The 22,546-nt window shown below is 40.0% G+C and overlaps 5 protein-coding genes and 1 pseudogene across 6 annotated transcripts; 5 read left to right on the top strand and 1 right to left on the bottom strand.

Annotated features, from left to right (window-relative positions):
- Window positions 1-1,708: 1,708 nt before the first annotated feature.
- LOC6605055 (odorant receptor 67a) lies at window positions 1,709-3,243 on the bottom strand. 2 transcript variants are annotated; one of them, XM_032719366.1, is made up of 5 exons: window positions 3,144-3,208; window positions 2,364-2,985; window positions 2,105-2,306; window positions 1,894-2,049; window positions 1,709-1,828 (listed from the first exon to the last, which is right to left on the bottom strand). In XM_032719366.1, the coding sequence occupies exons 2-5, from the start codon at window positions 2,876-2,878 to the stop codon at window positions 1,775-1,777; spliced, it is 927 nt and encodes a 308-aa protein (XP_032575257.1). In that variant the 5' UTR covers window positions 2,879-2,985; window positions 3,144-3,208; the 3' UTR covers window positions 1,709-1,774. The 2 variants fall into 2 exon arrangements, with proteins under 2 accessions (XP_032575257.1, XP_002029896.2); XM_002029860.2 differs by having other exon boundaries at window positions 2,364-3,243.
- Window positions 3,244-17,234: 13,991 nt separating this feature from the next.
- LOC6605054 lies at window positions 17,235-17,874 on the top strand. Its single transcript, XM_032719268.1, has 2 exons — window positions 17,235-17,612; window positions 17,678-17,874. Exons 1-2 carry the CDS (start codon window positions 17,235-17,237, stop codon window positions 17,825-17,827), a joined length of 528 nt encoding a protein of 175 aa, XP_032575159.1. The 3' UTR covers window positions 17,828-17,874.
- A 233-nt stretch (window positions 17,875-18,107) lies between these two features.
- Window positions 18,108-18,704, top strand: LOC116801317 (annotated as a pseudogene).
- Window positions 18,705-18,963: 259 nt separating this feature from the next.
- On the top strand, window positions 18,964-19,568 carry LOC6605053. Its single transcript, XM_002029858.1, has 2 exons — window positions 18,964-19,347; window positions 19,413-19,568. Exons 1-2 carry the CDS (start codon window positions 18,964-18,966, stop codon window positions 19,566-19,568), a joined length of 540 nt encoding a protein of 179 aa, XP_002029894.1.
- A 148-nt stretch (window positions 19,569-19,716) lies between these two features.
- LOC6605052 lies at window positions 19,717-20,368 on the top strand. Its single transcript, XM_002029857.1, has 3 exons — window positions 19,717-19,932; window positions 19,985-20,152; window positions 20,207-20,368. The coding sequence occupies exons 1-3, from the start codon at window positions 19,717-19,719 to the stop codon at window positions 20,366-20,368; spliced, it is 546 nt and encodes a 181-aa protein (XP_002029893.1).
- A 411-nt stretch (window positions 20,369-20,779) lies between these two features.
- On the top strand, window positions 20,780-22,399 carry LOC6605050 (40S ribosomal protein S9). The gene is made up of 4 exons (XM_002029856.2): window positions 20,780-20,850; window positions 21,049-21,294; window positions 21,661-21,847; window positions 22,147-22,399. The coding sequence occupies exons 2-4, from the start codon at window positions 21,072-21,074 to the stop codon at window positions 22,322-22,324; spliced, it is 588 nt and encodes a 195-aa protein (XP_002029892.1). The 5' UTR covers window positions 20,780-20,850; window positions 21,049-21,071; the 3' UTR covers window positions 22,325-22,399.
- Window positions 22,400-22,546: the final 147 nt, after the last annotated feature.

Genomic DNA, 22,546 nt, shown 5'->3' with positions numbered 1-22,546 from the left:
ATCGCAAGCAATTAAATTACTGGTGAAAAGAAGTGCACTGAAATATTCCAACATTTTTTGGTTAGTTTGCTTCTCAAATTTCCTTTTGGCATTCTGTATTGCTCTCAACATTTTTGCTATTCGCATGCGAAATGCTGTCCTAAAAGTTTCCCTACATTGTTGCATTCAAGAGCAACATCTGAATAAATGTTGAATGCCTTCTGCATGGCCAAAGTTGAATGGCTAAACTTTTCCTGAACAGCAGGTGGGCGTGGCAGTCGCCCTCCTTGGTGGCCGTTGATTTGGCATTCGTTTGCATTTGTTTATGCAAATATCGCGTCAGCATCAAAAGAAAAAAAAAACGGTCAGGCGTCACAAAAATTTGAATTCCAACATAAATTAATGCCGAATACTTTGTGTTTCCATTTAACTTTCGAGGGCTAATTAGTCGTGAATTCTAACGCACACTGTCATTTGCATAAATTTACAAAATATTTTGACGGAAGGATGCTCCCTGCGGTCAGTGGGGAAAATTCACGCAACATTCATTTGCATTTGTTCTAATTATGAGCTGAAGCAATTAGCAGCTGAAAACTTTTACGAGGCAGCTGAGCAAAAACAATAAACGGAAAATCAAAACAAACTTAGAGAAAACACCTTTTTTTGAGGAAGGCGTGGCGGGGAATCCCTCCCAGAAACTGTCAAAAACTCAATCACAAAACTTTCATCTAAGCTGGTTGGAAAAGTTGTTGCTTTTAGTGGGTGGTTCCGATGGGGTATGGGGTATTTTCCCATTATCCAACCCACCTGGGCTGGCATTATTAACAAGTTTTCTATATGCAAATCAGCTACAGAACAGAACTTTCTATGAAAGCAAAACAAAGCAAAGGAGTAGACAATGTTTACCCACCCAAGGCCATTGAGTTTTTCCCTTCCGCCTAAAGTTGATTTTCCACTGGTTGCCTGTTTTCCATCAAAATGCGAAAGTAAGTGAAATTGATGAATGCTCTCTGGTGACAATGGAGTGCCTTAGTTGTCAGTCGATCTAGCTAGACATTTATCTAGCGAGTTCAATAAATTTAAAGCCTTAAAGAGGATACATATTTCTTCATAAGTTCCTGCTACAGTAATCCCCGAGCCGAGCTCATCTTTGTGACCTCTAAAGCTGCCCATTGATTTGTCACTGCCTGGTCTTAAGTCCTGTTCCTGGTCCATCCTCCTTGTCCATAAATCAATCCATGGAGAATTTTGAAAGCATTAAAAGCATTACAAAGAACGCCATTTCGTGGTTGTTGTATTTCTAGCGTGCTGCTGTCGCTGTCATGTCTTTGTCATGTTGAACAAAAGCCGCCATGGCGGCAGCATTACGTATACGCCCTGTGGCCCAAAGCGGAGTGGAGATATAGGGACTCACACATGCAAAGCGACATTTCCAGGCAACCGAATGAATGCGAGAATGAATGACTGAACGAGTGAACGGGATGGGGAAGTATGTACTATGTGGGAAACCTTGGGCCATCTTTTGTCTGCCTGCTTTTCCGCTTTTCCTCAGGCGGCTGTGCTCTTTTCGCCAGGCACTTGATTGTTTTCCATGTATCTCCTTGATGCCACCATGTACACTGAGAAGAGATTCTGGTAACAATCGCTTGTATATCTTTTTGAAATATTTTTAATGCAATATTGATTGAATTTCTCTCCCATTTTTTAGCTATCATATTTTTGCTAAAAATTCATTCTACTTTTTAATATAACGTGTTTACATATTTTGTATATGCTTAGTAATACATAGCAGCATTTATTGATACATAGTCCTTAAAGCGCCAAAGAACTTATACGTCATGCCAAGAAACTGAAATGCGTCCGAAATATTTAAATATATGCCATTGAATACTAGCTATAATATCGGGTACTTACGATGCTCATAGTGGAAAGGGATAAGTCCAAGAAAATTGTGGCTTTAAGGCACACTGGCTTCTGGGCTCGCATTGATATATAGATTAAAATTTTCTTGAATCGTTTGTCGGATCCTAACCAGTCCATATCGTATGCCGCATGGCCAACGTTTTCGCTCTAAAACATAAGGGGTTAGTTATACATATTTATGGAATAGATATTCTCAACAGACAGCATCTATTAACATCTGGCTAAATGAGCAGAGGAGATAGACCTCAAACAGTACAGAAGTCAGGAGCAGCACCTGCTTGCAAAAATACTCGGGATTGAAATCGACGGTTAATTGAAATCCCACCAGGCAGACGAGCAGCGCAGAGACAATAAAGTTTAGCAACAAGGGAATACCAAACACCTCATTCATCACATCGGTGAGCCTGAAAGTTAAATACTTTAATTTATGGATAAGGTATATTTTTTTATTATCAACCAACCGAAGTATATCTATGTGATTGGCGACTAGGGACTGCAACTTCTTCAGATCCTCATTAAGTCCATTGGGCTCGTTAAGGGCTTGAATCTTAAATTCCCTGAGAACCTTGGCCAGTCGTTCGTAGTGCATGATGACCTGCAGGACCACAGCGAAGATCATGAGGTCACCGGCAATGGATCCACATGTAGCAGTATAACCGGCCAACGATTGGTGAAAATAGGTTGGATAAAGCAACCAGGACTTGCGAAATTCCCAAGGTTCGAGTTGGTAAAACGGCATAATCTGCTCGGCATCCGGATACTGGAGCAGCGCTCTTTGAACGAAGTATACGAATAAGGGAATTAGGGCGTGGGCGAAATACAAGATCATGTAGAGAACACCAAATCCCTTTGTGTACATATGGCAGCGTTTCAACCAGGACTTCGGAGCATATTCCTCCTGATCCTTTGCACTTGGCGACGGAAAGCAGGTCTTCAATTGGCTGACCAATGCGGTCATTTTTGGCTTTTGTTTCATTACAGCAAATATCTTGGAGAGACCTATGACCACAAAGGACAAATAGCTCAATACGATGCAGCACTCGAGAAAATTTTCATCATCGCGTAACAGGGTTATCACAGTCGCTACCTCGGCAAAAAAAGTATACACCATATTAATCACGTTCAACACAAAATATATTTGAAACCAAATAGTTTGTTTTTGGCCAGTTTCATAGGGATCAATGCCCAAAGTATAATAGAATTTCACAGCTAGCTTTAAAAAATCATCGACTTCGACATACTTTTCTTCAGGCACTTCCGCGACGTTATCCATTTTTCAGAAAAGAATTTTTACACTTATATTCAATTTGAATCGACTAAACACTGATGGACACAGGAAGGAAATTTTGGGTTCTTATAGGCCTTATAATTCAATGTATAATGCAATGAAGAAACCGCAAGATTTTCATGACCTTGAGTGGCTTACACCGAACCAAAAGATTTACAAACGAAATTCAGTATCGGGATATAGCAAATTTTATGTAGTACTTATTCAAAGTGAATTAATAACATCAGGTAATTAAAAATTAGTGTTTTGATATAATTTTATGTTAATAATAAATTTATCCTTATAATAATAACTTTTGTGTAAGTCTTCCCCATTAATATTAATAACGTTTACACATGCCAGCAACAACAGCAACAAAGGCCAGCAATTGTTGGTTAACCACATACATCAATTATCTGAATTGCTAGGTATCTTATATTACCACATCTTACGATCCACTTTACAAAATACACCTGCTAACTAAGTATATAGTAATGGTACAATTTAAAATGGGTAAAGTGCTTCTAGGCCTATTCAGAATCGCAAATGCACGTATTAATTGTAGGCCGGATTTTTTCCAGTGCTCTATGACGACGTAAGACGAGCTCGTTTCAGACATCCTTGAGGCTTCTTTGCTCATTTATATGCATTTGGTCCGAAGGACACAATATCGGCAGATATTTGCTTAAGAGCGTAACATTATTGTTTCATATCCGAAAGGTCAGCAAATGTCTTTGGCAAAGATTGGATTGCATGCATGTGGCATACAACCAGTATTATAGGAGGTATTAAGAAGGAAATCGAATCCGAAGCTGAATCCGAACCGAAAAAAGCGAACAGCCTTAAGGCAAGTGGGCATCCTGTGGATGCTGATGAGATAAATTCGTGTTCTTAACACGAATGCTCTTCACCTATTATTCATCTCATTATTAACATGTTTTCTATATGCAAATCAGCTACAGAACAGAACTTTCTATGAAAGCAAAACAAAGCAAAGGAGTAGACAATGTTTACCCACCCAAGGCCATTGAGTTTTTCCCTTCCGCCTAAAGTTGATTTTCCACTGGTTGCCTGTTTTCCATCAAAATGCGAAAGTAAGTGAAATTGATGAATGCTCTCTGGTGACAATGGAGTGCCTTAGTTGTCAGTCGGTCTAATAAATGGATGCGATGGCATCTTCTGAACTGAGTTAGCGACATTCATCAAGCAAGTTCAATAAATTTAAAGCCGTAAGGAAGATACATATTTCTTCAAAAGTTTCTGCAATTGTAATCCCCAAGCCGACCACATCTTTGTGATTTCTAAGGCTGTCCATTGATATGTCAATGCCTGGTCTGTCCTGGCTGCTCGTCCTGTTCGTGGAAAACATTAAAGCACACAACTGCATCCATTACCTCAATGGCCAGGTATTTACCTTTCCCACAACTTACCGCCCACTTCCTAACCCGTATATTTCTATATTACGAATTTACTAAGGTTTACAAATTGCAATGGCAAATGTGGTTTTCAGGCCTACTCGCAGTCGAAGAAGTGCATTAATTAATCTTATTATAGAGCCATATTGATAGTGCACTTTGGCATACATCCTTGAGACTCCTTTGCTCATTTATATGCATTCGTTAGATATTTGCTTAAGAGCGTAACATTATCGGTCCATATCCGGAAGGTCAGCAAATGTCGTTGGCTAAGATTGGATTGCAGGCATGTGGCACACAACATGTACCACAAGGAGGCATCAAGAACGAAATCGAATCCGAAACAGAATCCGAACCGAAACAAGCTTCATTTCGGTTTCATTGGCGGGCAAAACAAGTTTGACAGCTCTAAGGCAACTGGGCAACTGATAGATACAGATGAAGTAAGTTGGGGTTCTCGACTCTGCATCCCGTCGAAGTTCATTGCCATCATCCTATGAAAAGAAAAGAGGAGGGAAACCCGATATATACATATATATTTATATATGGATGTATATAAATGGGAGACGTTGGTGGAGCGTTGAAAGTGAAGATGCAAATTGCTGTCGCTATCAGCGGGCTTGAACTTGCGGAACAAGTTTCGGTTCTATTCAGTCGGATAAAAGTAAAACCTAAAGATACAACTAGATGCGCTGGCCCCACGCCGCCGAACTTTTCACATGCATAAATCGTATGCAGTCGTGCGAATTAAATAAAATGCCAGCTGCCATTATCCCCATATCGAACCCACATAAATTGATGCTTGCTGCTGCTGCTGCATCGTCACAAATAAAACATTCATTGGATTGACATTTTAAAATGCTTTCCATGCACACGGGCTGCCATAGAAACGGAGTGGTTGGCAAATGAAAATGGTACCGAAAATGGAAATGGAAAATGGTCGAAAATATGACAATGGAAAATGTATCTTTGCCATTTGAAATGGCATTGGGTGACCGCTGCCGCGGCGAAATGGCTAGAATAAACTTTATTGAAAACGTTTGTTATACGTTTCCTGGGATTATCAACTGCTAATTAGCCAAATGATGTTTTCAATTCATTTGCGGAAGTGGCGAGTGGTGCTGAATTTGCGAGCCAATTCACCGAATGATTGCATGCCGAACAATTGCATTTATTTATATTACTTTTCAGATATACATACTTTTTGTCAGCTTACAGGAAATTATAATTGTTTAATCTCTTTTTGCATATTTTTGATTTTGCAGGAATCTAGCAACATTATAATGTGAGAAATTTATATTTCATTAACATAGATAATTTTAATGAGTTGAACTTTTAAATTGAGATGCAGACTTGTCAATTTATTTAATTGGTTTTTATGAGCCTGTTTAATTTAATTTATTTGTTTTACTCTTTTTGTCATTTACTTTAGTTTACTTCATTTGTATTATAAAGCAACAAATTTTAATATATTTGTCTAATTGGTGAAACTTAAGTTATATGTTAAAATGAGTAAAAGATTTTGTACACTTTAAGAATAGAATCACGATGCTTTGCTTTTGATTAGATTGGCAGCCCTTTCCCAATTTTGCACCACATTAGGCGCTTCATTACGCTCACATTCATCGTCCGACGTGACATTTCAATTGGCCCCAGTTGGGGGCAAAAAGGTGTCCATAAATCCCCAGTGCTTAGAACCAGTCAGATATCGCAGCATCCGCACCTTAAACGCTTAGCTCCCCGAAACTACAATGCGCATTCATATGCGCACTCACATTCGCATTCACACTCACATTCACATTCGCATTCACACTCGCATTCAGTGGAAAAGTCGTAATGCATTGCACGTACGGAAACCTCGCCGTAAAATGACGGCGAACTAGCAGCGCTAAAAAGTGTAAGAAAATGAAGCAACCAAATGGTGGGAAATTCGCAGGGATGGCGTGGGGTCCAGGATCCTTTTTCCCCATCCTGTGGTGACCTGGCACATTTTGCTACTTAAAGCCACAAAAGCCACACGCACACACAGACACACAGCGAAGATGAGGCGACGTCTTTAGCACCGCCATTGTTGTTCATTTTGCAAGGCTGCCAGGCAACTCTGCGCCGGAAACGGAAAATAGAAGCACTTGCCTCGTCCTAGCTAATGTATCCGTGTGCGGGCGTGTGCGTGTGTGCGGATGTGGGCACATTGGTGTGTGAGCATTTACAGTTGAGTTATGGGCGCACATAAATAAAATGTCAGCGACAAAATGGCAGCCAAAGTTTTCTGCGGAAATTACCTGAACTACGTCGTTGACACAAAATTGAGCCAGCAGCACTTTGACTTTTTGCTTGACGTTCTGTCCTGCGTATCTGCCTATCACGTAATTTCGTGCACCTTTCAATTGAATTAAATGCGACCTGAGCCACTGAGCACTGTGTTTTGGGTTTTCAGTTTGATGAAGCGCTAAGCCTCCTGGAATTCCACAGTACCCATTTTATCCGACAATGAGCAGACAACAACACGGTGTAAGTCCATTAGCCCTGTCAAAATCAGGTTAAAAAAGGCTTAAACAAAGGTCGCAACCGCAGGCAACAAAAAAAAGGGTTCACTCTCATTCGAAACTTATCTATAAAATATTTACATTTTATGGCCAGTTTTTAAGTGTCTCTCTGGCTATATTTAAATTTTACATTAATCCCTTACTGGGGGGTTGGAATATTTAACCTACCCCAATTTGTATCACTTTCGGACCTTTTTTTTCAAAGGGACGAAAATTGATTTCTGGCTTTTGTGTGTGGTAAATTTGCGTTTGATTTGAATGAAAATGCAAATGTCTAGACAAAGTCGCTGGTCTTGAACAAATATTTTTACTAAAAGGGTATTTTAAAGCAGCTTTGGTCACTCATCCGAAAGACTAGCCTTTTGGAAAAATGTAATGCAATTGTTTGGCCATTGTTTTACGCTGCACTGGCCAGGCCAACGAAAACAAAAAAAAGGCCAAGAAATATATGGAGACCGTGCAACATTCTTTGATATTTATTTGCTTTCTTTTTGCCCACTTTGCCATTTTCAATTTACGTTTACAATAATTCAGCAAAACGTTCAAATGGCGTGCAATAAATTCGCAAAAACACGAAATGCGAAGGGAATTGCGAGAAGGATTTCTACCCACACACATACAATATTTATACATAAAATGTAAACTTTTCCAGTTTCACTTTATTTTATTTGCACTTTATTGCACACAATGGCAATTCATGTTGCGCCATTCTCAACTCGAGCGTATAAAGTGTATATGTATAAAACGTGGGTTGCCAAACTTCGGGGGTCATATGCTGGTCAGTGTAAAACAAATGCTGACAAGTGCAATTATCCCGGTCGGAGTTCGGTGTTCCGGACAAGTTCTGCCCTCATAATGAATGTAATGCCAGCAAATGGCAGTGTAAGTTCGGTATATTCCACTCCGGAATCGGAGTGTTTCAGCTTGCCAACTGGTCGGTGGTTTTCGCTGGTATTACTACTCGTAGGTGGTAAGCGTTTCTGATTCCAGCTGAAAGCAGTGTCGAAAACTGGCCAAAAATGAATACCATAAAACAAAAAAAGGAACAGCCTACACTTTGCGATTTAACTCTAGAATAATATTTGCTTTAAAATAAGTTCCTAGTTTACTTTTAAGACGTGCAAAATGCTGACAAGCTCGGTTTAGTGGCACTATGCCACCTTGCCACCTGTCACTCCCTAACACACCTAGACTTAGCAACACCAACTAGTTGACAGGCAATACTTAGATGTTGGCATCCATAAAAGTTGGCTTCCGTTTTAGCGCCTGTCCTAAATGAATTTATGTCACCGGCACTTCATTTAAATGGCCAAACAAAAAGAAAACATAGCGAAAGTAGAATAAACTCCAGTCCAATATTGCGAGCGTTGCATGCCGCAATCCGGCAAGTTTGCGTCTTGTGTCTGACATTAAATTAATTTGTTGCCTACAAGTTTGCCAGCAGCAAATAGTGCCCATGGGTGGCCTTCCTCCATCTCAGTGGACCTATAGCTATATGGCTCCGGATCGGACTCCAGTTTCCGTGGCTCCCCGGAAAACTTGTTAAAGACGAAAGTAACAAGAAAAGTTTTAAATCATTCGCCAGTGCCAATGTCGCAAAAGTTTGGCCCGAAAAGAGAGCAGCACCCAGGAAACAAAAACCAAAACAAAAATGGTAGATGGGTAATGGGGAATGGGAAATGGGTTTATGGGTTAGAAATGGGGCGTGTGTGTTATGGGTGTTGTAACTGCTAGCCGAGGCATTAGCCATAACATTCTGGAAGGCGTGTCAAGGTTGTGTGGGCACATCTACATCTATATATTTATATATATATGTAATTTCGTAACCAGACCAGCTGGCAAAATTATGGCGAAAATACAAGCAGCATACACAAAGCGTTAGAATCATTCAAGTACTAAATCTTTGCCCTAATAGTCAACGCTTGGGGAAATGTTTATTGCTGTTTGTACTTAGCCAGTAACCCAAATTGATAACAAAAGTAAACTCTGCCATCTGTCCTCGGGCTGTGTTGCATCCTCACTGAATTGTATTTGCTTGTGGTTGCTTGGTAAGCCATTGGATTAGAAAAGTTTCGACTGATTATCTCAGTTTGGCTTATAAGTCTCTGATTATTTTGGTACACAACACTCTGGAAAATAATATTTAATTCAATGCGTATCTAGTTTTATCTTCTAATTTTAAGAAGAGCTTAAATCTGAAATCTATTTTGTGGCTTTCTTAAACTGCTTTACGCATCATTGCCAAACTTGACCCGAAATGGGAACACTATATATGTCATTGCCAGTACCTCCATATCTTGCTCTATTTCACTTTGGGTTGCCACACATTTCTCAGCAATTTGCCGCAACTCGACCAATTTGTTGATCGTTTTCCGTGCAGTGTTCAATGTTTTTTCATTTTTTTTTTTTTTTTTTCTTCAGCTTTGTGTCTCGCACACTTCGCTGCGCACACGCACCTAAACCCACACGCTTTTCCATCCACTTTTCCGCCTTCCAGCTTTTCCTCTCCGGCTGCAACTTCATTAAAAGCTCGACACTGTAGCGCAGTAAACCAATTACAAGTTGGAAGGGGGAAGCACACAAAATGTGATTAGAGTGCAATGCCGGGGCGGAAACAGCAGCTGCTCCTGCTGCGGAAAAACAGAGGAATCGAGGAGCAGGGGAGCAGAACAGGAACAGAAACAGGAGCAGCCAGCAGGATGCAGCGGCTCCGCTCATTGCAGACACATAAACAATTTTACGAGCAAAATTTTATAAGCAACAAACGAGGATGGTGGCTTGTTAAATGATTTAGGGCCAGTCCAAAGGGTCGACTGTGTAAAAGTTTAGAACCCAAAGCATCTGCAATATGCTGCGACATGCACTTAAATCAATTTACTTCTGCCATTTGGTTGGAAGGAATCCCTCTTCTTTTTTTTTGCAACTGCACAACAGAAAGTTGGCCAAGGAAACTATTAAATCGGCATGTCCTGGTGCATGGGTAGTAAATTAAATTTTGCCCCTTAATATAGTACTAACATCACTGATGGAGTGGAAGTGGCAGGAACTGGTAAAAGTTGCGCATATTTTTAGAGACATTCATTGCAACACTTGCCCTTCTCTTGCCACATATCCTTTCAGTTTCTTCGGGGTACGGAAACAATGTTGTCTTTGGCACATACAGATTTGCCTACATATATATTTATAGTGAGATTTTATAGTATCTCCTCTGGGGGCATGTGGGCTTTTGTTCTGCATGGCGGGTCATCGTGCAACTGCAGAAATTACCCAGCTTTCAATAGCCTCCTCTTCTCCTTGCCCCATTTACTTACCCCATTGTTTCGAGTCCCCCCTTATTTCCACTGTCATGTGTTTTTCCATTACCCACTGCAACACTTCCTGCGCCATTGTGAGATGACTTTTGTTTGGCTCACATGACGACGCCTGTTTTCCGGCTCCTTGTTCCCCCAGTCACCGCACATTGTTGCCGCATTCTCGAATCTCCTCGTAACCGCAGTTTCCTGCACATTTTACACATTTTCCCATGCACATTTAATTATGAACGCAATTTTCATTTGCATGTTGGTCCAAACGCAGATTTTTGTCTTGCAGAGGGAGAAAATTTTAGCTTGAATCCAATTACAATTATTATAATAAAATCGATTATAAGTAAATATTAGATGTTACCTACAAGTAATTATCTCAAATCTTATTTAAACTATTTCAAATACTTTCCCAAATTTTGTTCACTGTACACAACTTCGCCGTGTAGACTTAATTTTCATAGAAAGCTCAGATAAATCGGTTGTTAATTTAATCAGCCGAGTGCGTTCAGTCATTTAAGGGCGATTAGTGTCATTGAACCTGTGCGAAAAGGAAGTGAAGCGTAAGGTGCAGAGTGGGTGGAACTTTCGCACATCTGATTAATTACCGCTACCGCGCATCTCATTGGACGCACATTACGCATACGCACAGTTGCCTGCAAGATTGATGACATAGTGCCATCCGGCCCCGCCTCCATTTTTGATTGATTGTGTTCCCACAGCCGTTTGTCCCGTGCAGCAGTATCCACCCGTCATCAGCCATGCAAGTCGCAACATCCTTCAGCTATTCATCAACAGCTGCCCGTCTAATCATGCCCAGAATGTTTTCATTCGCTCTCTCCAGGGATATTTTCATTTTTTCCTTTATTTCCCTTTTTTAATTTGCCATTTTCCGCTGCTTGTCGGGCACATCGCATCGCATATGCTGTGCTCGATTTTTCCCCCCTTGGCCGCACCCTTTTAACAAACTTTATTTTCCGAGCACGTCGCTCTAAACAATTGCGCTGCCTCGAAAAATGTTTGGCATTTGCCACAACTATTTGTGACAGCCTGACGCCTGCGGCTGAATTCGCAAGTTAATGCACTTAAATCTGATGAATTTCACGCTCAAAATGAGCTTCTACTCCGATTCTCTGAACATCCGGCTCCTAATTAGCATGCAAACTTCAGCCAAAACTTGAGACGACAGAGAAAATAATGTAATATGCTTGGTCTTCGTGTCGTGTTGGTCGTGTGTATTCCTGACACGCGACGCCTTTCAAAGTTGGCATTAAATTTCAAATTAAATTGCTGCCTGCAATGCGATACACGAAGAGACGGGGACGGTCGGACGGACAGAACTGCCACAAGGATGCTGGCAGGACATGTGTTAAAAATCAGCGTCGGCAGCATTTGTCCCCATCACGTATACGTCACGTGGGCAACAGCAGCAATGAGAACTACACGCCAACTTGCCGATTGGATTTCAGCTTAAAGCTGATGCTTAAAGCCGAACGCAACGTGAAATTACGCATACGCCACGTGCAGCACATGTTGCGCTATAAAAATAAACTTCAAACATTCATTTGTGCACAGCGAGAAAAGACTTGACTAGAAAATAAGTATATTAATACGATTTAATAGTATATCTCTGCATTGAGAACATTTACTGATTCGGCTCTCTAAACCTTTTATTCATTACTCGTAGTTATATGTACATAGCAGGTTTTCTTATCAGTGTGTAAATGTGCAAATATGGAGGCAGGATGCTCATGCATAAATCTGTTTTAACTAATCAGCAGCCTTCTGGGGTTAGCCAAAAGCAACTGACATAAAGTGAAAAGTTTAAACAGCACTCGAACTTCATAAAGTGCACACAAAAACTCGACGGCATTCGCTGAGGATAACGGCCCTATACGGTGGCTATCAAAATAAATATAATAAAGCGAGAAAACGTTGTCAGCATTTTGAGGGGGAAACTTGGTCGGTATGGGCACCAGCAAAAGAAAAAAAATAAGGAGGATGGAAAACAGGATGAGGGAAATGTCAAAATATTTAACAACAAGCCCATCATCATCATCATCAGCAGCAGCATTGAAATGCCTGCCAAGGTGCAAATTCAATAAAGATAAAAAGTTTGTGGGCCAAAGTCTTTTCGGGCTGGATAACCTTATCGAGTCCTTGTCACGCCCGTCGCTCCTTCAAACATTTGCGTACGTACGATGGGAATTATTAAAAAATTTGGCCTTTGTGGCGCATAAAATTCTGAAATTGTTGCCGCACAGCCAAATGAAACGAAACGAGACGTAGATGGTTTTCCAGTTCAGTGACAGCTTTTCATTTGTTTCATTTTCTTGCCGGCCCCAAAAACGTTATGACAATCGTATGGAACATCCACACCCACGCATAGGAAAAACAAATGGGATCCGGGTCAAATGTGGAGGGTTCAGAGAATAAGTCGACACAAGTTTTATCTTTACGCTTGCCTGCGTTTTTGCGGTGCGTCGTCCCAAGTCGTCGGAAACAAAGGGCCACACAAAGTAAATTCCACGGCAATGAAGTGTAAAAATAACAAAAGCTGCTTTCTGCCTCCATCCCCTAAAAAACAACGATTCTACCTGGTCTGGTCTGGTCTGTCGTCGTCCTGCAGATTCTGCCCCGCATAGTTGGAATTTAATTTCACAACAATAGCTTTTAAGCAACTACCCGCCGGCCAAAGTTGACCAAAGCGAAAGTTTTGGTTTTAGCATTTCCTTTAAAGTCACTCCGCTTCGTCTTTTAACGCACATTAAGCCCGAATGTATACTCTGTTTCTTGGCATTTCCCATCGAGTCGAGTTCCTTTGCCGGCCATTTCTTAAGGCCATTTGGCTTTTTATTGACTCACACAGCGCGACTCCTTTTTTGGGGGGACATTTCTTTGTTTTCTGGTCCTTCGGATTTGTGCTGCTTGTCACGTGGCCAAATGTTGAACTTACACGGCGAGCAGGACTCTTATTTTTTATTATTCCAGTTTCCTAATTGGAGGCAACGCTGTACGTGTGCTTGGGGCAATTAAAATTGCTCACATCCGCACGTTCGTCCTTAAAGGCAATTAAACGGTTTTAATTAGTTTTAACGACAAGTATTTTGCACATTTGTCACTGGCCACAGAACACATTGGTGGAATGAGAGGTGCTTAAGATGGAGATAAGTAAATTGTGTCAAGGGCTGTGGTCAGAGCATCGCAAACTAATTGGAGCCTTGAATGCTTCGATAAGCAAAGGAAAACACTTAATTGGTGTTGTACCCTAAGGTAAAACTAAGAAGCGATTTCATCTAAAACAACTGGATCTTTTACGCTTCTAAGCAATTTCTTTTATAGTAATTCAAGCAATTATTTTAATCAGAGTTCACTTAAATGAGAATTGGCCTAGTTAAGCTCTAAATACGTTGATACTTTGGCATTTAATATTAACTCACAAGCATAAGGATCCAATTGCTTAGCCTGAATAAGCCAATTTCTCACCCACATACTCTAGGTAATGAGTAACAATCGACTTCAATATATTGAGAGTCAATTTCCAATGTTGCCATCTTCGTTCTTCTCAGCCACCAGCCATCTAATCCTTATGGTATAACCTCATGTCATAGCCTCTATATATTATGGGCTTCTTTCCACTTCCACAGACTGACTGTCATGTTTGTTTGCCCGTGTTTGTCAAGTGTTTCGTATGCTGGTTGATATATATATTTATATATATAAATATAAATTTGCCGCATGGGTCGCAGCTGCGACTCAAACTTTTCTCCTTCTTCGCCAGAATATAACGGCCCTTCAGAAAAACATGTCAAGACACTTGTTGTCAATGAAAGATGTTCGAGTACCGATTTCATATTTTCCATTGCCCCTCGAAACCCACTTCAAAATAAACCGAAAGGCACCGAGTTCAAATCCTCTCGAGATTAAATGAATGTTTATTGCATTTTATTAGCCACATCTAAATGGGAATCTGCTTGATTTTTTTATGGCCTTCTCTAATCACCATCAAAATGCGTCAATTAACATGCTCAGATGAACATACTTGTACAATCAACTCCACCAAAAATATGGCTAAAAAAGCCAAAAAAACTTAATTGTTCATGAAGTAGAACTACAAAAAAAAGAAGGAATAACAATAAAGGACCACATGTTAGGCTGACAGGACAACGAGGCGCACGATTTGTGTGGGTGTGCGTTTAAGTGGCCCAGAGAACAACGATGGCTGCCAAACAACAAAATTAACAAGGCGAAGAGGATGGAAAAAATACACGAAAATCCCAGACCTTCATACACCTTTATCAATATTCATCTACTGCCGAGTTGGGACTGGAACATAGCAATTCAATCAGCGGAAGGCCCACAACAACCAAAGAGGAAAGAAACCCAAAAAATAAAAAAAAAACATATTTGCCAAATCAAAAACTGCACTCAAGCGCACAACACAACCACCATACACAACCAGTCAACTACAATAAATTTCATTTTATAACCGCTGCACGTTGCCGCGATGTATTGACCCCAGAGATGAAAATGCAAATAGTTACAAAACTTTTAGACAAAATAAACGCATCAACAACAAAATTGTCTACTGACTTTTCACAGAGACGCAAAAAAAAAAATGTAAAAAATGTAGAAAAAATTGAAATATCAAATGGAGCGGAAGCCATTGCCAAAAACGTTGAACAGCCAAAAAATAAAAACTTATTCAAGCCAAATGCTGTGCCAACAGCAATACAAAACTCTTTTGATTTCAATCAAATTGATAGGAGCAGCCGCCTCCAAAGTAAATGTAAGTGGATAGTGTTTTGGCAACTTTCTTTTAAATAACCGAAATTGCTTCTGAAATTACTGCTTGGCCACTATGAACAGGGGCATAGGCGCATACAATCAATCAAAAACATACCAGAACGGGCATTCCGAATATTAGATACCCTCTGTTCATGTATACAAAGCTTAACCCTATTATTATACCCCGTCTTAAGCCATATCTTATCGCATACCCTAATCCTAAATGACTTTCAAGGTTCTCTAAAGAAATGTTGAAAAGCATATGCCACACATGGTAGCAATGCAGTAGAGCAGAAATTCCTTTGCTTTGCCCCCAAAACACACACATAAACTTGGGGCAATATTACATTTTTCACGCCAGTAAAAACAAAGTTGGACATGCTGATCAACTGCCAAAGCTTTAGAATGCCAGGAGTTGGCATGGTTTTTCTTTTTTTTTTTGGCAATTTCCTTTTTCGGACAGCAGCAGCCGGATGTGAGTTCGACTTGGTCACTCCCGAAAATTACTGAAATTATATATCCGTTTCCGTTTTAAGTTGGGATAACGGCCATCCTGCTTGTGCCCAATTTGGACAGGCATATCGAGTTATTTATTGGCACATTTCACCCTTGCTCCAACAGCAAAAATTTTGAAACATAATTTATGGCACATCGCGCATACGCCGCATTGCACGCATGTGTCTGTCTGCACAGGATGGCCGGAATGAGTAACAGTTTTGAACCAATGAGCCTACGCAAGTCAATTTGCAGCCATCGAGCATCGAACTCGTAGGACACTTGTCCAAGCAATCAGCAGGCAAATTGTCAAAGCAACTAATCTTCGCCTTAGGGTTCACGTACCGAAATAAGCACATACTTGCAATGTTCTTTAAGTTCTCAATAATTTTTATAAATTTATGTACATTTTCTAATGAATTTTTTATATATTATATTATATTTCGCTTGTAAGTAATCACTAAGACACTTTTTACTTTTTAAGCATTGAAAATCATTGAGGACCTAATTTTTTCTCTTTGTGTCTCGTAGTCATTTCCAAAATGGTTACCCATTCGAATCGAATGCATCACTACTTCGTCCAAAGGACAAAAGAGCGGTTAAGTGGCAACTTTTCTTCCGGAGAATCTGGCCATGGCCGTAATCATGATTAATAATGAGGCAGCAGTAACAGTTGCAGTTGCTATGCCGCCTGAAAACGGCCAAAGTTTGTACCGCCGCTTGTGGCTTTATTAAAATAAATAACTCTGGCTAAGGCAGTTAAGGCAAAGGTAAACGCGACGAGATGCGACCCTTGCTGCCACTTCCGCTTCCGTTATGAATAATAAACTTGAACGGCGCTCAAAGTTTACCGATGCCCGGGGGCGAAGTTATAATTTGTCTAATTAACCTGGCGGCCAACAAGGTCAGTTGGTGAGTGCAACAAAGCGTTTTGCTGGCCAAGACAACTAAACAAATCAACGGGGTGGTGTAAATTGAAGCTTACAGTATGGGAAAATGGGGAAAGTAGTAGCAGTTTAGCAACTTTGTTTGTGGTCCCTGAAATTGACCCAAAACCTGGGGTCACGTGACTTCTGCTACTGTGGCACATATCAACCTAATGCACATTGTTTTGCAGCTTTCTCGGTTTTCTGTGCCACTTCACGTGCATTTTATTGCCAAAGTTTTGCCGGTCATGTCCTGCGGAGTTGTCATGTGCGGCCAAGAAAATTGTTGTACAAACTATTCGCACTAAGAAAAGACAAAATATGCGAAGGAAGTTGTTTTGAAATGATTTCATTTAGATACAAAGCTGATACTGGTAATATGTTATTTGGTTCATATACAACTATTACTATGCTTTTTAGACCGGTTTTTATTTGTAGGATAATCTATACAAATATCACATTGTATGATTACAATGCATATTGCTATTTAAGTGTTTAAGTGTTTTTTCAATCGAATAATTTTGAAAATTGTTTTTTAATTGGCGCTTTAAACGTATGCCTATAGTTTTTACCTCAATTGAAAATAACAAGGCATGGCGAGAGGTCTTGTAATTGGAATTTGTTGGACTTTACTATGGTCAATATTCGTAGCTGGGGATTTTCAGTTGCAAAATGTGATTTGCGAGTCATTTGACAACTCGACTACGAACTTTAGCCGCTGCGAGATGAAGTTCATTCGAAGGGGCGTGGCTGCCTTCTATATGGTTTGGAAACTATACAACGTACCAATCAACAGTGTGGACATAAATGTGGCATTGTACAAGAAATCGAACGGATATCGACCATTTCTCTTTAACCAGACACTTGATTTTTGCTACTACATGCGGAATCCGCGAGCTCATCCATTGATTTATATGATGCACAAGGTATTTATGCAAACATCCAACATAAATCACTCCTGTCCGTATGATGTAAGTAACAAATAAAACACATAAACAAAAACTATCAAAAATAATAAGAAAATCTAATATAACAGCACGATTTGATAATCAATGAGTTTATCTACAAGAAGAACGACTTGAAAGATCTGCCCATACCGAATGGGGATTATATGATAAGAGTGAAAGTGGCATTGGACAAGCAGTATCGAACATCCATCAAGATTTACGCAAACAGAAAGGATTGACACAAAGTTGAAATTTGATATTTTAAATTACTATTAAACTAGAACGTACTGACCTGTTAATTCACTCAATAAAACCATAACTGAATAATAAACAAATGTTATTTTAAAAGCTAGAACTCTTAGCTAACGCAGACGGTGCATGTTTCAATTTATGTTTTAATTTGCATTCCACATCTCAGTCTGTATAATTAATTTCCAAGTGTTTTTTAATTGCTGACCCCAATTCATTATTAATTTGAATATCGTAATACATTATAGCCTTAAACATAGATAGCTCAGCATGACGAGAGTTGTTGGCTTTGGCATTTTGTTCAATTTACTGTGGCCCATACTCATAAATGGACGCATTTGAAAAACGTGGTGTGTGAGTCCTTGGACACTTCGTATTCGGACTTTAAACGGTGTGAAATGAAGGTAATTGGACGGGGCGTGACCGCCTTCTATATGATCTGGAAATTTTATTTGGTGCCAATTGACAATTTCGAACTCAACTTGTCCCTCCACAAAAGATCGAACGGATACCGACCTTTTCTGTTCAATCAGAGCCTGGATTATTGCTACGATATGCGCAGTCCTAAGGCTTATCCATTGATTAACAAGCTACACAAGTCATTTTTGGCTACATCGAATATAAATCATTCTTGCCCTTATGACGTAAGTAGAATGTTAAAATCGTAATTATTTACTTAAAGAACTGGCTTGAACTTATTTCATTTCTATTTTCACAGCATGACTTAATCATCAAAGATTTTATCTATAAAGATAACGACCTAAAGGATCTGCCCATACCCAATGGTGATTATATGATATAAATAAAAGTGGCACTAATAAGAAGTATCGTGCCTGTATTAAGGTTCATATGAAGAGAATGGACTAAATCGATAAATAATTTAAAAATATAAAACATGTATTTAAGTAAAGAATATATCTATTCTAAAAAATTTTCAATTGTTATATTTAGTTTGATTAGCAATAATAAAGTAATTGAGAAATACTTTCATTGCTCACTGTTAAAACACATCTAAGTTCAAATCTTTTTTTACGACAAATTACTCGGCTAGCTTAACTTATTTATAATGGCAGTGAATTACGTATTCGAAATAACAACAAATTGTCACCAAAACATGACACTCAACATGAAGTTTTTGGCCATTACAAACGTGTTTTTGACTATGATACTATTTCCTAGCACACTAGGAGCTCATTTTCGGTTCACCAACTTTCAGTGCAAAAGTCTGGATCCGGAGTTTGCGGAGGTCAAGGAATGCATTCTGAAGATGGTGCGTCGCAATGTTGTGGGAATGAATTTTCACCTGGCGATTAAATACAGCCAACCGATCAATAATGTTGAGTTCAACCTTAGTATATTTCGAAAATCAAATATGTACAGATTGTTCTTGGTTAACCACACCATAGACTTTTGCTATTACATGCGCAAACCACAGCAATATCCGATATTCTATATGTTTCACGATTCCCTAATGGCAGCCACCAATGCCAACCACTCGTGTCCATATACCGTATGTACAAAGATGTATCTCAATTGTTATTTCAATTCTAGTAACACCATATTCTATGCCCACAGGAGAAGGATATCTATGTGAAGAAAATGACTTTCAACGATAAGACGCTGAAGGACCTGCTATCCTTTTTACCTGATGGTGAATACAAACTTGTGGTGTCTGTTGGTGCTTTTGGAGTCTGGCGATTGCAGGTCAACGTGTTCGGTGTGCGTGATTAATAATGGGATTGTTTGAATAATAACCAAAACAGTTTAAAATGAAGTCGATCTGAGATCGCAAAAATCAATATTAATCAATCAAAGCAAACCAGCCGTTAAATTGGCCTACAGCGTAGAACAGTGTAATAACTTCCATCGATGAGGCAACATGAAAGAACAGCTATTAAGTTTAGTGCTCCCGATACTCATCATATTGGATTGGAGCCAGGGGAAGGTGTTCAGAGTCAGCAAGATGGAGTGTCGATCCTTGGATCCATCGTTCACCTACTTTAAGACTTGTAAAGTGGTTCACAGGGAAAACGGTCGAGCTGCTCTCTATGTTAATGAGGTGTTTCTATATAAAGATCCAATTAATGATATCGTTGTAAGTTGGAAAGCGAACATTCCGAAAAAATAAATGAATACCTATTTTCTAGCTTAACCTGGGAATTTTTAGGATAGTTAAAAATCGTCGTTTTCAGTTCCTGAATGAGACTTTGGACTACTGTCTTTTTAGTCGCCAGTATTTGGCCAGTGGATTTTTCGGATTTCTGATGACTCCAATGATGAGAATCTCAAACGTGAATGCTACATGTCCGCTTCAGGTGAGATCGAATGGGTTGATGATTGATTTTTGTCATTGATGGTATAACCTTTAGCAAAATATAACTTTCAATGGCTTTCCTGTTGATGAAAACACAATAAAGGAGATTCCAATTCCAAACGGTGTTTACATGTTCCACTTGCGATCATCCATGATGAAAAAATGGCGAACAGACGTGAGAGTCTATGCGACGCGAGTTAATAAGTATTCTGAATAACTAATAAATTGGGTTTCTTACTTAATAGCTCAATTTAATAAAGGTATACTGTATTTCTTACATTGTAACGTCATCTTAAATGTATTCAACATTTGACACAACATTGGTTACGTATAAAACTTACATTGAAATTACGTTTTATGTAATATACATTTGACACAGCATGTTCCATGTTCAGCCATATCACTAGAAAAGCCGCCACTTTGAAGAGTCTTGTTATCATAAAAAATTTTACATTATCTCCAATGGGATTGCATTTTAACTAATGAACTTTTGCTTCATTTTTTCATGCATGAATTAAGTAAGTTAACCACTCATAAATTTCGTTATATTTAATTACATGTGAAATGCCAACGATAGTGGTTAAAAACAACCGATAGAGTGACCGTTTGGTTTCCGTGGTAGGATTAAGTGAATTTCTCTCAAATACTCTGGTCATACTACTTCCAACCCTCTTTCTTTTTCTAAACGTGAGCAAAACCGTAAGTACAAAATGGGAGCTCCGCAAAAACTTAGAAAAAACACATGATAATATGCAAGACAAAGTAAAAATTCGCCTGCTTAGGTCTGAATTGATTGTTGGTACGCTAAATATTTCAAAGTTTTTGCGAAATAGAATCACGATGGTGCAGATACGCAGTGATTTCCGAAACGAACCTAACCTAACTTTTGTCTTGCAGTGCTCGGTTGAATTGTCGGAACCATGGTGAACGGCCGCATACCCTCGGTCTTCTCGAAGACCTACGTGACTCCACGTCGCCCCTATGAGAAGGCGCGTCTGGACCAGGAGTTGAAGATCATCGGCGAGTATGGTCTCCGCAACAAGCGCGAAGTGTGGCGCGTCAAGTACGCCCTGGCCAAGATCCGTAAGGCCGCCCGTGAGCTGCTGACCCTCGACGAGAAGGACGAGAAGCGTCTGTTCCAGGGTGAGTACCGAGCACACACGTATGTACAGTCGAACTTCCCCAAACATCAGCCTTTTAGTGTCCGACTTTTGAGCCACTTCTAAGTTTTGTTAATTGCTATGACAAAAGCTGTGTCAGTCGTAACTTACCACGCGTTAAACTGTATTTTTGATAGGATTCATTCCAGTAAGTAAATGCAAAGGAAGTTCGACTGCATAATCCAATAGTTGCCCTGACCTGATGAACTGTATTAAAAAATATATTCTGACACTTCTTGTCTGATAATAAACGATGACGTTAACAAATACACACTGAAGAGAATTCTTCGCTAGAACTTTCGATTGCATTTTGAAACTTCCATTGATTGTGTACCCATTTTATCCACAGGTAATGCCCTGCTGCGTCGTCTGGTCCGTATCGGTGTCCTGGACGAGTCCCGCATGAAGCTCGATTACGTGCTGGGTCTGAAGATTGAGGACTTCTTGGAGCGTCGTCTGCAGACGCAGGTGTTCAAGCTGGGACTTGCCAAGTCCATCCATCATGCCCGCGTCCTGATCCGTCAGCGTCACATTCGGTAAATATCGCTTGGACAGGCGACGACATCGTCGCCAGGCTCTCTCTCAGATATAACTCTGTTCTGTTCAGTAAGACCACTTGGGAGTCGAACAGGCGCCAATGCTTGTACCGGCTCTCAACGTCTTTAGATTGCGCATGTGACTTCGTTCACTCCAATCGAAAATGCAAAATGCCCGCCTAGCGTAAGTTGCACTGAACGTTTTTGTTGAACCCAACATACAGCAGCCACCATGCCGATGGTTATCCAAAAGCAGAGCTTAACTAATCAGAATATTCTTCTTCCATTTGCTTTCACAGTGTCCGCAAGCAGGTGGTCAACATCCCGTCGTTCGTCGTGCGCCTGGACTCCCAGAAGCACATCGACTTCTCCCTGAAGTCGCCCTTCGGCGGCGGCCGTCCCGGTCGCGTCAAGAGGAAGAACCTGAAGAAGAACCAGGGCGGTGGCGGTGGAGCTGCTGAAGAGGAGGAGGACTAAGCAGTGGTAGCCAGCTGTAGCCAAGAGAAATACATGGCGTTCGTTTTACACAAATAAATGTAAAAAGTACACGAAGTTGAATCTGTTTCAATGAGCATATGTTTGTTTATAGAAGGGGGTTAAGCCGAAGATGATATCGAAACATATGCAAATAAACTAGAGGTGGACAAACATGGATGTTTTTGAAGAAAAACATATATGTATCTTTTAAATAATAACATA

The sequence above is a fragment of the Drosophila sechellia genome, chromosome 3L, assembly GCF_004382195.2.
Source record: "Drosophila sechellia strain sech25 chromosome 3L, ASM438219v1, whole genome shotgun sequence".
In the NCBI taxonomy this organism is placed as follows: domain Eukaryota; kingdom Metazoa; phylum Arthropoda; class Insecta; order Diptera; family Drosophilidae; genus Drosophila; species Drosophila sechellia.
This window is presented reverse-complemented; position numbering and strand designations above follow the sequence as displayed.

Excerpts from the sequence above, each read along its gene's own strand:
- LOC6605055 (XM_002029860.2), bottom strand. The coding sequence starts at position 3,175 with ATGGATAACGTCGCGGAAGTGCCTGAAGAAAAGTATGTCGAAGTCGAT. Across the intron at positions 2,050-2,104 it reads GCCAGATGTTAATAGATGCT|AGCGAAAACGTTGGCCATGC; the intron begins GTCTGTTGAGAA and ends CTTATGTTTTAG. Across the intron at positions 1,829-1,893 it reads CCCTTTCCACTATGAGCATC|TTTCTTGGCATGACGTATAA; the intron begins GTAAGTACCCGA and ends GACGCATTTCAG.
- LOC6605054 (XM_032719268.1), top strand. The coding sequence starts at position 17,235 with ATGGCGAGAGGTCTTGTAATTGGAATTTGTTGGACTTTACTATGGTCA. Across the intron at positions 17,613-17,677 it reads ATCACTCCTGTCCGTATGAT|CACGATTTGATAATCAATGA; the intron begins GTAAGTAACAAA and ends CTAATATAACAG.
- LOC6605053 (XM_002029858.1), top strand. The coding sequence starts at position 18,964 with ATGAAGTTTTTGGCCATTACAAACGTGTTTTTGACTATGATACTATTT. Across the intron at positions 19,348-19,412 it reads ACCACTCGTGTCCATATACC|GAGAAGGATATCTATGTGAA; the intron begins GTATGTACAAAG and ends CTATGCCCACAG.
- LOC6605052 (XM_002029857.1), top strand. The coding sequence starts at position 19,717 with ATGAAAGAACAGCTATTAAGTTTAGTGCTCCCGATACTCATCATATTG. Across the intron at positions 19,933-19,984 it reads ATCCAATTAATGATATCGTT|CTTAACCTGGGAATTTTTAG; the intron begins GTAAGTTGGAAA and ends CCTATTTTCTAG. Across the intron at positions 20,153-20,206 it reads ATGCTACATGTCCGCTTCAG|CAAAATATAACTTTCAATGG; the intron begins GTGAGATCGAAT and ends TATAACCTTTAG.
- LOC6605050 (XM_002029856.2), top strand. The coding sequence starts at position 21,072 with ATGGTGAACGGCCGCATACCCTCGGTCTTCTCGAAGACCTACGTGACT. Across the intron at positions 21,295-21,660 it reads CGAGAAGCGTCTGTTCCAGG|GTAATGCCCTGCTGCGTCGT; the intron begins GTGAGTACCGAG and ends TTTTATCCACAG. Across the intron at positions 21,848-22,146 it reads ATCCGTCAGCGTCACATTCG|TGTCCGCAAGCAGGTGGTCA; the intron begins GTAAATATCGCT and ends TTGCTTTCACAG.